This window comes from Polyodon spathula, chromosome 4, assembly GCF_017654505.1.
Source record: "Polyodon spathula isolate WHYD16114869_AA chromosome 4, ASM1765450v1, whole genome shotgun sequence".
Classification (NCBI taxonomy): Eukaryota; Metazoa; Chordata; class Actinopteri; order Acipenseriformes; family Polyodontidae; genus Polyodon; species Polyodon spathula.
Genome location: NC_054537.1, coordinates 19650018 through 19666239, shown reverse-complemented (window position 1 = coordinate 19666239; position 16222 = coordinate 19650018). Strand labels below are relative to the sequence as shown.

The 16222-nt window shown below is 38.3% G+C and overlaps 1 protein-coding gene across 1 annotated transcript; it reads right to left on the bottom strand.

Moving 5' to 3' along the window:
• Positions 1–3010: 3010 nt before the first annotated feature.
• LOC121314289 (putative transferase CAF17 homolog, mitochondrial) lies at positions 3011–9238 on the bottom strand. The gene is given in 4 exon segments (XM_041247367.1): positions 3011–4777; positions 4779–4968; positions 6038–6393; positions 8540–9238. Coding segments are annotated over 4 exon segments (1131 nt in total). The 5' UTR covers positions 8926–9238; the 3' UTR covers positions 3011–4578.
• Between the last annotated feature and the right edge of the window lie 6984 nt (positions 9239–16222).

Below are 16222 nucleotides of genomic sequence, written 5' to 3'. Positions count from 1 at the left end.
TAAACTCTGTGTGTGTGTGTGTGTGCTATTTAGAAATGTAAAGAATAAAATCAGTAAGCAATATAAGATTTAAAAAGAGACAGTTTGTCAGTTGTACTTCAGTATACATACTAATTGTTAGGGTGGTTTTACACTGGGCAATTATTGCTAGCAATTACTTCTAGCAATAGTTGCTAGCAAATAATTTTTAACCAACAATTTTATAGCACTGACAAAGTCAACACATTTCTAGTGGGTATTTAGGTAATATACTAAATACATGTTATATTTTACATATAGTGAAGTTGAATTTCAAATTTGATAGCATATATATGCAATGTATGTATCCTTTGTAGCTCCCAACTCTCTAATGAGTACTGAGGTTTCACGATACACTGTATTCTAAGTCAGTACAATATAATACTTGGCAAAATGTGACATACAATCTCCAGATCTATGTTTAAAACAACAAATATAAAAACAACTCATAGTACTGTAACCTACCCTTACATGTCTTTCACGTGAATCCGATTTCCATTAATCAACACCCTATCAAAGAACTTACAATTACTTATGGCCTGAAATATACTGTTTCCTAGATAGATTGAAGAAGTGAGATTCTGTAGGTTTGGCCATTCTAGTCTAGTACAGGGACATGCTGGTATAATCTGACACCATAGTTTGCCCCATTTCCTTACAGCATCGCGTGCATGTGGCAACATATGCATGTTACAAGTGACATGAGATTTGCCGTATAACATTGCAAAAAAAAAAAAAAAAAAATTTAAATTATAAAACAGGAAGAAAAAAAAAAAGTTGCCGGTACCTGATTGCAATGTGAATGACACATTACTACTTTGCATATTAAACGTAGTGAAATACAAAACTTGTAAATATTAATCTCTTTTATGAATAGTTTAATTATGAAGTGAAACCTCTGCTGCAGTCTTTTTGATATTTCTCTTACTGGCAGTAGAATTTGTAACAGTAAAAAAAAAAACCTTCAAAAAAGGCTGCTGGCACTAGATTTTGCACTTGTTCTAGTCACTCTGCAAGTCCTTTTATTGTGCAGTTGTTTGTGATAGGAAAAACAAAACTGACAATGTTACAAAACTTAGTAAGAAACTACTCAGAGTGTAATAAAAAGGCTCTTTAATAACATTACCGTTGTGTTTTGTTTCCCTTTCACAAATTTCCTCATGGAGGAAACAGCTTTGATAAACAGGTGTCATATTTTGACACCTATTGCTAAGGCTTCCCTTCAAATCGGAGATATTATGGGGCAAATTCATCATGGAAAATGAGGTTTTGGTCTCAGTTCAGCTCCTCCTACATGGCACAAGGCAAACCTGGCTCAAGGGAAGAAGCTGGTAGTCAATGAGGTGCAAAAGCAGAGGATTAGGTGTGTAAAGGCCGTTTCCCAGGCCAAGCAGGGAAAATGGATGAGATGGAAAAGTGTGGAACAACGCAAGATCGGCGGGCAAGACCTATGGACAAAGGAACAGAGCAGGATCAGTTTCCTCATCAGATCAGCATATGATGTTCTCCCATCACCACAGAACCTAAATCTCTGGGTGGGTGAGGATCCCTCATGTCCTTTGTGTTACCTGCAACAATAAGGCACATTTTATCAGGATGTAAGGTGGGTCTTAGCCAGGGACGGTTTACTTGGCGCCATGACCAGGTGCTGCGATATTTGGCCTTAGCATTGGAAGACAATCGTAACCTGACCAATAAGTTGCCACCTGTTCCATAAAAGCATTATACACAAAAGACAATATTCCTCCGTCCAGGAGAGCAACCACCAAGAAAAGGTATTAAAACCAAGCCTCGCTCAGGATAACTGGAAACTGCTAGAGACTGGAAGATGCTGGCAGATGTTGGTCAACAGCTTATTTTTCCACCCGAGATTGCCACCACTAACCTTCGACCAGACATTGTCTTGTGTTCTGGATCAGCACCTGCTGAAGCGGAACAACGAGGATGGAGACTCCAAGCTTAGCCAGTGGAGGTGGGTTGTCGAGGATTTGTGGCACACTCTACAACCCGGTAGAGACGTCGGGTTCAGTGGCCAAGAGTTGCATCGCACTGTGAAGAACTTATCTGAAGCAGCAGAAAGGAGCAGCAACTGGCTGTGGTTAAGACGGAAATATTCTGGATGGGGATCTCAAGCACAGTAGAAAGAAAGCAATGCTGATATACAGGTAAGTAAGCTGGGCTGAGCTGAGTGGGGCGTGGAGGGGGGTGATGCTGAGATGCTAGAATCACTGTAGAGCCCTCTTGAGGTGTCGTGGGCTAGTCAATGAAACACCGAGGATGGAAGGTGCCCACTTGAAGACCCCAGAGATGTACCCTTCTTAGCTCAATCCAGATGGTTATCATGCTGATGCGCTGGGGAGACCGCACTGGGTTGATCCCCGGAGCCAGCATCGCAGCCGTTGTGTGTGCTGATGCGCTGGGGAGGCAAAATGAGCTGATCCTGGAGCCAGCATTACACTTCAGCAATCAACACCAGACAGAAAGATATCTACATCATCAGATGGAAAACAACGCAAATGGATAGAGATGCAGATGGATCACATTAGTTTACTGCAAAGCTACGTCTTAGTTGGTGCTTATCTTGGCGAGACCCGAGTTCAAATCAGCATGAAGTTCAACATCTACTCTCATGTAATAGAAATCTGTTTATAAAAGAAAAAAAAAAGGGATGGGCTTCAATTAGGCCTGGACTTTTCCCCTGAATCACTGATCAAGTTTAAATTCCCACAGCATCAGCTACAAACCTTGCATTATATTTTCCACTTGATTGACCATAGGATTGTGTTAGGAGTGCTTTTTGTGTAAAAAATGCCAGTTTATTTTCTTCATAAAAATTAACTTTTCATCTAAATTTCAAGGGCAAAATTCATGCCATATTGACACCTGTCATTGCACAAAATCTGAATCTAATTGTGCCTTCCTGCAAGTGATTTTAAATGACTGCACCTGAGTTAAATTTGCACTTGGGAGAGATGAGCTTAGGGGGAAAATATAAATAAAAAAATCAAACAAAACTAAATTACACAGCTAAAGAAATGTAAAAAGTAAATTAAGAAAATGACCTTGTTTGTTAGGAGTCAGGACTTTAATTTATTGTTGAGCAGGTTGTCTAATGTAGACAAATAATGCCTGAATGCACACAAATCAGTAATTTTCATAAAAAGTTATGTTTCAAGGTATGCCATGACGTCAAAAAAGCTAATTTTAGAACAGATGTACCTCAAGTGAAGGCATACTTGGCAAGGAATGTCATATCCTATAACCGAATGGAAACCCCAGCAGAAAGGTATCGGCCTATGGTTTTGTCTGTACCTCTCTGACGGATGTTAATGATGTATGAATGCTGAACAATAATTAACTGAGGCTTCAGTGTGCTTATTGCATAGTGCAGATACACCAAATACTTATTTTGCAGCTTTTTGTTCACTATCTTGCACAATAGGCTTATGGTAACTTTGGTACCTAAACCTTGAGTGTATGTACACATGCATGTCACACTGTACCTTGTTTGTACCTTAGAGAACAGATTATAACCCACTGTTCTCACATAGGGGAGCCTGTATTAACTTTAGTGGGATTCAAGAAACAACAACAAAAAAAAAACACAGCTTCTTAGTTATCTATAACCACTTTGAAGCTCAGAGAGCCAAAAATAAGTAAACATAAATAAAATAGAATTCATGCAATATTATTTTGGCAAAGTTTAGATTAGATTTAGCATAGCCAAAAGCATTTTACCATTAATTCCAAAGCAAGCCAATTAACTAAAGCAAAACATATTAAAGTAAATGCAATACATACAAACTTACATAAGCATGTTGATAAATTGTATAGTGATCTGTAAAGCATTAACATATTAATCATATGAAAAAGGTGCTGTATACCACAGGAGTAACATGGTAAGATGAGCTATTTTTAAAACAAACATTTCACTGCAAATCAAGTTGCTCACTGAATATTTATAACAAAAAATATGGCAAACACAACCTACTTGGGGCACAGTATCATGGTTTTGTGGGATATGCCACTACTGGCAGATACAATTTAGCATTACATTCCCTTAGTGTTTCTCACTAACTGCAATTCTAAAAAAAACACATTTAGGGATGGGCATTATCAGCACTAATAGCAGTGATCAGTAACTACATTTCCCAGCTTACATTGCACCCCAAGTTAGATGCAGTGGTAGAGAAACACAACTTTCAATATTTCTGTTTTCTGCAATATTACTGAACCACATTTATAAGGTTGTTGGCACTTTGCCAAGCTAAGAATTTAATAACTGGACCCTGACAACTGCCTAATTAAATAATAAGCACTCAAAACTGTAACATATAAAACAGAATAAATAACACACATAAACAAACGTTTCACCTATTGCTTCTATCAGTAATCAGTTTTGCTTTCAAAAATAGTTCTGAACATGCTTACTATAGAGGGGATGGATATGCATTTATGGTACTGTACAGTATGTGGCGTTTCTCTTGAATTTCCCTGTTGCCAATTTTTTTTGTTTTACAGCTTTTCCCAAAGACACAATGTATGCGAGTAACAATGTCATTATTGTTTATCATATTTTGGCCACCAGTCTGGCACTGAAGCCTTTAGCTGCAGAAGACTGTTGTCTGATGTTTGAACAAAAAGCGGTTCGTTGGCTTGGGCTAGTCTGATGAGTGCCAGGCCCTGGACTCCGAGGCTGGCACGTAGTTTTCCTGCAGACTTCCCGCCTCCATTAAGGATGGCAGCCCCCTCAGATAGGCGCTGCGATAGGCTCTGTCAGCCGTACAGGCATAAGGCGCTTCCGGATCACACCAGTGTGGTGAGTTCTGGCAGTCAGTTCCTGCCCAATGTAGCAGCCCTTGACAAAGCTGATGCCGTTCATGTAGGCCAAGTTGGACTCTAGAGGCAGGGCTCCCCCGGGAGGAAGGTCCTTTACACCTTCAGGCATCCCTGCAGGAACAAACCAGGGGAGATGAATCAGCAGCTGAGAAGTACTATTTGCAGCCTTACCTTATCGTGGTGTGGTTACAAACTCAAAACCTTTTCATTTTATGCATGATTTTGTTTTCTTTAGTTTAATTAATGCAGATTCATATTGCTTGTTTAAACACAGGAATTAAGCTTTTTATGTTTACACTAGTGGGCCCTTAGTGGCAGACAAGGACATGGAATGCTGCATCTCAACTGGCTCTTTGTTTCCAGTGTTCAATCAGGTATATTATTGAAATGAATGACAAATAATGTTGTAATATCAGTTTACAACAGCAGGTGACAGCAATTTACAGAGCAGCACAAACTCAAAGTGGAAAGTGAATCCTTAAAATGCAATACAACATCATCTTCTTTGTGAGTAACTAAACTGTACCTGAACACTTACAATTAATTGCACTTTCTTGTGGTGAAACTATACATGCCTTCCCTTCCTGGGGCTACACTTATCAAGTCAGGTACAGAGTAACCTAGCACAGCCACTGGGAGTGTTTACTAAGTAGCTTGCAAACTGAATAAAAAATATTTTTAAAAATCATAAATTAGAGAAGGCCTATATTTGCAAAGCCTACCAGTCTTTTACCATGTTAGTGTTACAAAAAATGAGAAACAAACAAGTGATGAGTGCTTAACAGATCTTCTATCACAAGAGCAAATCTTTTATCAATTAGTCATTTGGTTATTTTTCTTTTTTACTTTTCTCTTTTCAGGAGGAAGGACAGATTCAACAGTTTGAAAATATCACCCAAGATATTAAAATACAGATCTACTTGTGTCCTGCCAAGAAATAGCATGCCACCATTACCTACATAGAATGTCATAAAACAAAATCTCAGCAAATCAAAAAGCAGTATTGCAACAGTGTTCATGACATTTATGGGGACCCTTCTGAAGATGTAACATGCCTGTGACACCCTCAGGAGCTGAATAAAACACTCAGTTTCATGATTACTGGATGCATGGTTCTCAAGATAATCAGCATAATGGAAACACAAGAACCTTGTTTCTTCAGGAAGCTACCCAAACTTACCTATTGTATACCTGTGCTTATGATACTCTTCAGAGTCCCTGAGTTGGCTTGCTGGCAGGATCTCCAGTGGGTTGACTTGCTTGTTCACAATGAGTCTCCACCCCATTGCTGCAGCTCGAGGATCAGGCTCCCACACCAGTATCTGGTCAGAGCCTGACACTTGCGGGGCAGGAATTTCGCTCTCCCCCAACTGCCCTGAAGGCAGGACGGCCCACAGAGACAGGTCCGTGCAGGGCTCGATGATCACCTTCCGACGGATCTTATAGACCTTTAAATGTTTCTGAAGAGAGTCTGATACTGTGCTGTCACACTCCAGCAACAGGCTGCTCGACTCTTCTCCCTGCTTTCCCTCCAAACTTCACCAATGTTAAAGAAGGAAAAAAAAAATTGCAAATGAACAAAAACAATGTCACAATCTGTGTATTTAGTTGTGTTTGTCCTTTTAAAGTAATTCTGAATGATGAAACCACTCTCAATCAATATTCCATTACATCTTACTCTAGACTACTTCCTGATGAAGTAGTGTAGAATGGAGTGTAGCTGTTGCATCCCTGAGATCTATGGAGAGCACCAGGAAAATAACTTTTTTATTTTTAAGATATATATAGAAATAAGGACAGCATTATATTTTCTTGAACAATATATTATATATACACACACACACACAGGTAGTGGACAAAAAAAAAAGGAAATGCCTGTGTAAATGAGGGACACCAAGTATATTGAAAGCAAGGGCTTCCACACAGGTGTGGCTCATACGTTAATTAAGCAAATAACATCCCAGCATGCTTAGGGTCATAGGTAAAAATGCTGGACAGCCCTGGTTGCCTATAATTATGGCTAGCATGGCTGCAAGAGGAGACCTCAGTGACACTGAAAGAGGGGTGATTGTTGGGGCGCGTTTGGCAGGAGCTTCAGTGACCAAGACAGCTCAACTTGCTGATGTCTCACGAGCAACGGTGTCTAAGGCGATGTCGGCATGGAACTCCGAGGGAAAGACATCATCAGCAAAGGGCAACAGTGGGCGGAAGCGCATACTCCAGGATTGTGAGATCCGTGCATTAATTCGACGTGCAAGGCAAAACAGGCGAGCAACTGCAGATCAACTGACTGCAAATTTCAACCTGGGGCGTGAGCAGCCAGTTTCAGAGCAGGATACCATAGTCGGGTTGCAGTGCACAAACCGCTCATCACACCTGGCAATGCACGCTTGCGAGTCCAGTGGTGCAAAGAGCACAGGCAATGGACTACCGAGCAGTGGAGAAATGCGACATGGTCAGATGAATCATCCTTCATGTGTCTTCCAGGATGACAATGCCCCCATCCACAGAGCATGTGTGGTCGCCCAATGGTTTGATGAGCATGACCCTGATGTTATCCATATGTCATGGCCTTCTCAGTCACCAGATCTGAACCCAATCGAGCTTTTATGGGATATTCTGGAATGACACCTGAGAAAAAGTTTTCCACCTCCATCAACCAGACGTGAGTTGATTGACTTTCTCATGGAAGAATGGTGCCACATCCCTCCTGCAGAATTCCAGAGGCTGGTAGACTCTATGGTCCAACGTCATATTAAGTGACTTTACATTGGTGTTTCCATGTTTTTGTCCACTACCTGTACCTATATACATACATATACACACACACGCAACAACAACATTCTTAACTTCTAACACGTTTTACAGTATTTGGAATAAGCACTGACTTTGAGTATCTGACAACCCAAAAGGAAACTGTATTCCAGATAAGTCAGGCCTCAGGGTTGTGCAGCATCTCTAAAACAGAAAGTGCAGATGGTTTTACTACAGTTATCACAGCTTGTACATGAACATTTGGGGTTTCATAAAGGGAAACAAGGAACAGGACATGCAGTTCTCGTTTGAACTTATGTAAAAACGTCCGACTCTTTTTGCGGTTACTGTACACTAAACTCAGACACTCAAATAGAAAATTCTGCACCTACTGTCGTTTAGCTTTACTAGGTCATATTAACAATACAGACATTATTAATTTACATAATATAGGAGAAAATATTACTGCGTACAGTATTACCATAAGTTAAAGCGGTCAACGTCATGGTAGTTAACTGTAAATGATGCAAAGTGGTATAACATGACGTTTAGTTCAATGAGTTATGTTAAGGTTAGTTTGCTGTTTTTTGGTTTGGGTGTTTTTTTAAAAAAAAAAAAAAAAAAAAAAAAAAAAAAAAAAGGCTTCGCGAGTATGGTACAGCTGTATTTTGTTTTACTATATTTTTATATTTTATTTTCTGCATTTCTTCTTTATAACTAGACTTATAAAGGTCAAGGATGAGAAATGTGGTAGAATGGTGTGTTTTTTAGTTAAGAAAAATATCGCACCGCTGTTTTGCTATAATTGAATTATAAATGTTTGATATAGTCTTGCTACTGCCGAAGGAGCTCGTCGATTTTGTTCAGACTGGTGGCTAAGTGAAGGTTATTGAATTGATTTTATAAAATGTAATACAGGCACTCTTACCTGTACAAAATAATATCAAATAAAGTTCTCCCTTGAATGTTCAGCATATGGGTGTAGAGCGACTTTCTGCCCTCTCCCCCCGTCAAGCTCTCCACGTCGTTCGTGATTAGACCTTGCAGAAATGCTCTCGTGTCCTTGCCCTGAAGTTTCAATAGAGTCCTATGAGTCAGGCTGTGGCACGTATACAGCCCCAGACATGTACTGCCGTGCACCTGGCTGAAACTGCGCTTTGAGTTCGTGGTTCTCTGGCAGTATAACCCAGAAGCATTGACTGTAACGACCTGGTGATGGTGTCTCGGTCCCCGACAGCACTTTAAGTTGGACCAGATGAAAGTTTTATAAACTGCAGCTCCGAAGTTGACACGTGCCAAACATGAATTAAACATCGTTCCGTTTGTATGTCTGGAAATACACGAGAAATGTTAAATAAAATGAAATATGCTTCATTGAGGACACTAACTGGCATCAAAAGTGCTAATTCGAAGCCATTTTGTATCCCGAAATTCCTTGCTGTTTTGAACTTTAAAAAAAACAAGGAGCACGAAATCGAGCGTTAAGAGCGACTTCTGCTTAACATGTTTTTGAAGTATCTGATCCTCCTGCAATAGTGCTACCCAATGGCAAAAAAGTATACTCTTGTTTTTTTTTTTTCCTGGCAAGTCGTATCAGCAAATACTAGGACTGGTACAATCAGTTATTAGTACAAAATAAACTGGCACAGAATGCAAAATTATATATATTGAGTTTATTGTGATTTGTAAACTGATTTTTTATAAGTGGCAGTGAATTCCTTATACAAATGGGTTATTAAACAAAGTCTAATTTTCTATGATTAACATTTTTTTAAAAGCCCCCTTTGTTTTTGCTGTAAATATATGTTCACATTAACTTAATTCTAGTATCGAGGGATCCGAGGTTGTTATTAAGAAAAATACACTCACAGACGCCGTAGTTATTTCACAACTTGTATTTGTTCTTGTTGCTTCCGATACACACTTTGCACTAACTTCCTACTTCCTATATACATTAACCTTTGCTGAGGACACTGCAGTCTGTTTGGTTATCATATTATTGTGAATAAAGCAATGCATATTCCTCTCCCAACACCAAAACCCCTAAACCTAAGTTCAGTATCCAATACTGCAGCCATTACACATCTAAAGTAGTTCATTTTTGGCAGTGAAAAAATGGGGGGGGGGGGGGGGGGGGGGGGTCTGACTTCTTCAGTTGTCTTGAGAGGAACATTTGGTGGTACCTTTGTAGGCACTGTTTAATAGCTAATCCTTTCTGCCGGCCTGGTCTGTGTATCCTACAAACTCTGGACCATATATAATAACCAATGGAATGGAGCTACTACGCTACAATAATTATATTTTAACATTTTATTTTCACAATGCTTTTTCCAAGCCCCACACTATACATGTTTAACTTTCTGTTTTACAGGCAATGACAAGCCTTACACTAAGCTTCAGGTAGAGTCTTATTATCTGTTACACAGAAAATGTTATTGTAGTATAACTCTGGTGGTATAAGACCTGCTGCTGGGGGGGGTTGTATGATCGATAGGAGTAGTCTCAGGATTACATTTTATTAACCAAAAAAAGGGGGTTTATAAACAAGCCAACTTATAAACATTTGTGACCCTTAATTGTAAACAATGGTGTTCGACGTTCAACAATAATGGGATCAAATACATTTAACACGAAATATGACGATCCATTTCCCAGCTCGTTACAATGTCCTACAAAGTACGATAATAACTTCTACCTTACCTGACCGTCTCAACCTGACCTTCATGTCCCAATCCCCAATTCCAAAATCTCTTTCCCACTTCATGTCCCAGCGTGCCCAATTCCAATCTCTTTCACCTTATCAGAATTACAAACCTTATAGGACAAATGCAAAAAAAAAAAAAAAAAAAAGTTTATTGAATATATATATATATATATATATATATATATATATATATATATATATATATATATATATCAGATGTTATATTGCATTCAAGAATGACTGTGAAATTGCAATCGGACATATGCACATATATGAAATTGTATGATTCCAATGTTAATGCATTACTACGCACATGTAGATCTTGGTTTAATTCATTAACCCTAATTGGGCTTTTTAATTTAGGGTTAATCATCCTTTCTTGTGCTTGTTCTATAAACAGAATGCTCACCTTGGGGGCTCATTGGTTATTCAGCCTTTGTGTAATAACTGCAATCCTCTATGAACATTTATAGTGTATCCTCTGAGGACACAGTTTGTTTACATACAGTAACAGGTCAATGTATGAGTTGTAATGTAAATGATGCACTGATAATTAAAGATGCCATCTACATACCTGCCAACTTTTGAAAACACCAAATGGGGAGATTTTGTTTTGTTTTGGGCAGAGGGTGCTGAATTAAGTGAAATTTGACAAAATCTAATTTGGTGGCTGCTGTCTGAGCCCTGTGGTGACAGAGCTGGCAATGAGGTCTCAGAGTACCAGTGTGCCCTGGAGAGAATGGGACACATAGTATTTAATAAATACCACTCTCGATAGCCCTAAAGAACACAGAGGCATTAACTGTAATGTGAATATCCTTTATATATAGTATGATACTTCCATTGATACAATCCCTAAAAGAAACCCTGTCACTTTAACCAGTCATTCTGTATACCTCTTTTGACTTGATTATCCCAGCAGATGATGATGTGTAAAGTCTACAATGACAGTATTACAATACTGCATTCCACTCGTATGACAAGAAAAGCTGTAGAAATTCAAACAACTAGTATAAAAAATGATTAATAGAGCATTCATTCAGGTCTTATTTCAAAATGGAAACAGTCCAGAACATCATATGTGGAATGATCTTGGAAAATAGATGTTTAATTAAGTGGTCTTTAGCATATGCCATGGTCCTTGTGAATGTTTAAGATTAATTTGTATCACCCTATTAAATGTTTTAGTGAAAATCATTATTGACTTATGGGTGCCATAGCTTACTGAACAATCCACTCCAGTTGTGTTATTGATCTTCAGACAATTTTGTTGGGTTTGTATTCATTGTGACTGCTAGTCTAAATGAAACAATTTTCTGTAAAAGGGGTTAAGATGTTCAAAGACCCCACAATACAATTCATAGTGCATCTGCCACAGCAATGTTTTATGGTACTTCTGAATACATTCCTGTACACACATTTTGATAGTAAGACTGGGTTGTCTAAGTTGGGCGATACTGTTGTACAGGTTGATTCATATTGTGCAGTGGTAGTTATGAGCCTGCAAGTTCCAGGGAAATGTTGGACTCTGACATATTGGGCGTTAAAGTGAAAATAATTAAACAGACCTCTAGTTCTCAGACACTGTAATCAATTACACTGATTTTTGTCTGCCTATCCAGTATGTCAGAAAACCCTAAGGAGTGGGATGAGTTAATGGCATTAGACCTGTTTTTTAAAGCTATAAAGGAGCTGGATTTTTAATTGTAGAAGCCAGATACAATGCATCAATGTGTTGACTGGTGTGTTGAGGGTCAAGACTGGCCAGAAATAATGACAACACTGAACTGTAAAATTCAGTTTTGGGAGGTAAATCCAGTCTTCTGTCTCTTGCAGTGACACATGCTTGTTGCAGAGGGGGCTACTGAGAGATAATTCGACTATATCTCTGAAAGAAAAGTGAAATTTGACAAGCTGATAGGCATTCACGCATATCTCAAATGATGTATACCTGCATTTAGAAATATCCGAAATAAAAACCTTTTTAATTGCAGAATACATTTCCTATAGACAGCACCCGTTCACAATAACATGTAGATGAACACAAGGACACAAATCTTGAATATTTCAAGGGCTACTTTATATTATAGGTTTTCTTCATACATGTACTTGCAATATATTTGCAAATATTAGCGAAAGAAAAATAAATACAATACATGCATTATTTTGTATATGTTATGACAAAACATAAATAATTTATCATTTGTCATGCGATTTATTTTTATGTGTAATGATATTTGCGTTTAAAATGTAATAATAACAGTTTCTAATACAACATATTATCTATTATTTAATAATAGGTGTTAAGTTTAATTCACAGTTTACAAAGACAAACTCTCACCAGAGTTGTCATTTTAAATTTGTAATCGCCATGGATATTTATATTAGGTTTTCTTCCTACAAATAATACAGCGAAAGAGAAATAAATACATGAATAATTTAGATATGTTGACATACTGTATCAGAAACCATTATGCATTTGTCTTGCTATTTATTTTGATGTGTAATTATGTATGCTATCAGACAGTTTTGAAATGCCAGTCAAGCTATCAGACACTTAACCTGTATAGATAGTCTCCCTGTTTCAAGCAGTGAAATTCTTCACTCCGAGAGAATGAGAAGTGCACTGGAATAAAAACAGCGATGACATACTTTTTCATACATTTTCAAAAAGAATGAAAAATGTAATATTTAATAAGTATGAAGGAAATCTCACTAATAGCTTATTGTAACACAGTCAAAGGGTGATTCCATGTTGCTTAAATTATTGAGAACAGACAATTTTGCTGCTTACTATTAAAATATATTTGACCAATCACGTGTGTGTGTGTAGTGAATAAGTACTAGTGGTGTATTAAGGTTCTCCTTGAAATGCAGTGAAAGTTTCGCTACAGCTCCGGATCGTGCTACTGGTAGTCTATTAAGAAACAGACAACAGTTAACAAACACTAACAAAAACAAGACAAAACTCACAGTTCACAGTACAGAAACACAAAGTCCTTGTAGGTTAAAACACTAACCATTTACTAAGGAACAGATCACTTATAATACGCCCCCTATTTATACCCTCGCTCATGACCCCTAGTTTAACAAGCACATCCACTCCTCCAATCCACGGATGCCACGCCGTCTCCCGTCCGAGTCACTGAGCTTGGGTGCCGTAGCTCAGCCCCCTTCCTAAATGACCGACTTTCACCTACCCTAAGGAATAAATTGTCATGCCATTTGATTAAGGGTACTCCTTTTACATAGTGCCCTCACAGGTCGGGAGGGAGATCTAACACCAAGAATCATTCAATCTCTGTTACAGAGGTCCAGACACCAAGGTCGGGTGTCTGGGAGCATGGGTCAAGGGCTCTTACCCACAGACGCATGAATGTTGCCCAGGGGTGGTGGTTTGAGCTGTGGTGTAGGCAGTCTTCTCCTCACTGGCGATTAGGACAGTAGCTCCTCCTTTAGCCACAATAAACCTTTACACAATAAAAATATTCTATTCAACATCTACATGGTCCTAAGTTTTATTTTATTTTTATTTTTAATTTTTTTACATTATCAAGACTAACCTTCATAACATTTTTTAAATCCTTGTGGATCTGGACACACTGCACGCATGAAAACATATTTATACAGTTCTGTTTTTTAGGTTTAGACATACAATGGACACCATCAGGTCATTTTTATTAAAATCAGAGCTGTAGAGAGCCATAACCTCGGGGTAAGTAAGGCTTTTGTCTCAATGATGTAAGAAGAAAACACAATGATGGCCACATGTAGTGGTCACAAGGCCTTGTAGAGGTTGATTATTGTACACTGTTTGTTTAGCGTTGTATAAAAAGTTTGAGATTTGATCAAGTTATGTCAAGTTTGAGAAAGAATCAAGTTATGTCAAGTTTGAGAAAGGATCAAGTTATGTCAAGCTTTTCAGTAATCAAGGATAACTGCTCTTTGGTGGGGAACCTCAATCACGTTCTCAAAAACAGAATAAATTATATTCACAGTCTCTGGCAGAGCATTGGCAAAACGCATTTCAAAACGCATATTATAAGGAAAAATTATCCTGCATTCTTGGTCAGGGGTGAAATCAAAGGCATAGAGCATATAGCCTCAAATCAAGATTATTTTCCCCATTCCCTGCTATGTAAAATTTGAGCTGAGCCGTGTCAGATGAGGCAGACAGGGAGGAGTTTCCACAGGTTTTTATCAATTTATTATTGTTTGGGTATAGGGGATGGTAAACAGATCCAGTTCAGATTTCACACATTCTTCTGACATATGATATACCAGGGTCATGATTTAAAAGACATTTCTGTTTTTCTTTTTTTCTATGAGTCTTTGGTTTCTTGCTCCTTCTCTAGTTGCTGCTACTAAATGACTGTAATAGAAATGTTATAGAAAATAGGATTGGCTCAGCATGGAAAAGTACTGGCATCTTGCACTCCTATAATCTTGCTCGCATAACCTTGTATGCTTTGCTTAAGTTAAAGTTTTGCCTACACTGTGAGACAATGGATAATAGGATGAGCCAGACATGTTTATTTTGCACATACACACAAAACAGCCATTCTGTTATTTGCTTGCTTAGCTATATGCCACATATGCATAGTTCTAAATTGTTTCCCTTATATGCTAATATCTGAATCAACATTGGCTAACCCTCTGCCTTACTGACAGTTTTAAGGTATATAAGAAACTGATCCAACTCTGTATGTTGGAACACTACTCGATGATTATCTAGCACCCTGTGTGTTGAGAGTGTTCTCAGTTTGCAAACTTAAGAAATAAAGGCCTGTGTGTTTGGAACTCGCAGTCTCTCTTCCTTTTATTAGAATTTCCACGACATGACCTAAATGTGGAGGGTTTAGCCTTTTTGTGATGATGATAGTGAGATCCTGGGGGTTTGCTACATTTTTTCTTGTAGCCTCTGGGCATCATCCTGACTGGCTGTTGTTGTTGCTAGGAGGGTTATGACTTGTTAGGACATTTGACACCACATCACTAACAGTATTTTTTAGCGGCTGATTTAAAATTTTAACTATATCAAACCCCCTTCTAAGTATAGGCAAAGCTTTTCTGAAAATTCTCCCTATACCTGTCCCATACATCACGAGAGCTCCAGAAAATCCAGGCAAACCATTACCAGCTTGATTTTTGTAATGATTAATATAAGGATTGACATCTCCATGAGGTCTAATTTTCTTTTCAATTAGATATAAAAAAGCAGAATGGCACTAACTTATTTTGATCCGTCTTAATTTGTATAGTTATAGTATCAAAGCTGGTCTTGCTGAGGGGGGCGTAATGAGGTCTTTCGTAAGCTACTGTGACATCTTAGAAAAGAGACGTAACTATCTCCAATGGCATGATGTGTAATGAAATCTGTATAGACATACATGGTATAAAAACCTGCTCGGATATCTATATTTATAGGCTTTGGATGCCATGGTAACTGCACATTTTAAATCTAATGTTTTTGTGATGTCATTCACTATATAGCTAATGATGTAATGATCTACTGTTCTTTTGTATTTAAACCTTCAGGCATTGATTTGCTAACATAATTCTAACATTTGCATATCTGTATGGTGCCGGACAGAGTTGTTGAAGCAGAGACTATCAGATAGTTGAAGAACAGACTGGATGCTGTCATGAACAATACTGTATAACCCTCTCTGTGACCACAATAAGAACTGTAGCTAGCCACCTGGAGGAAGGGTGGCTCGTTTAGCCAGGGATTCCCAGAGGTTCCATTTCCCCTACTAACTAAATGGTTTGGGTTTTTTTGTTTTTCCTCTCTTTAGTGTTAACAGACCACGCTTGCATTAAACGAGTGAGCATAGGTGGGCTGAATGGCCTTTTCTCATTCCAGAATTTATTATGAATTCCAGAATTAAAATTCTGAATGAAAAT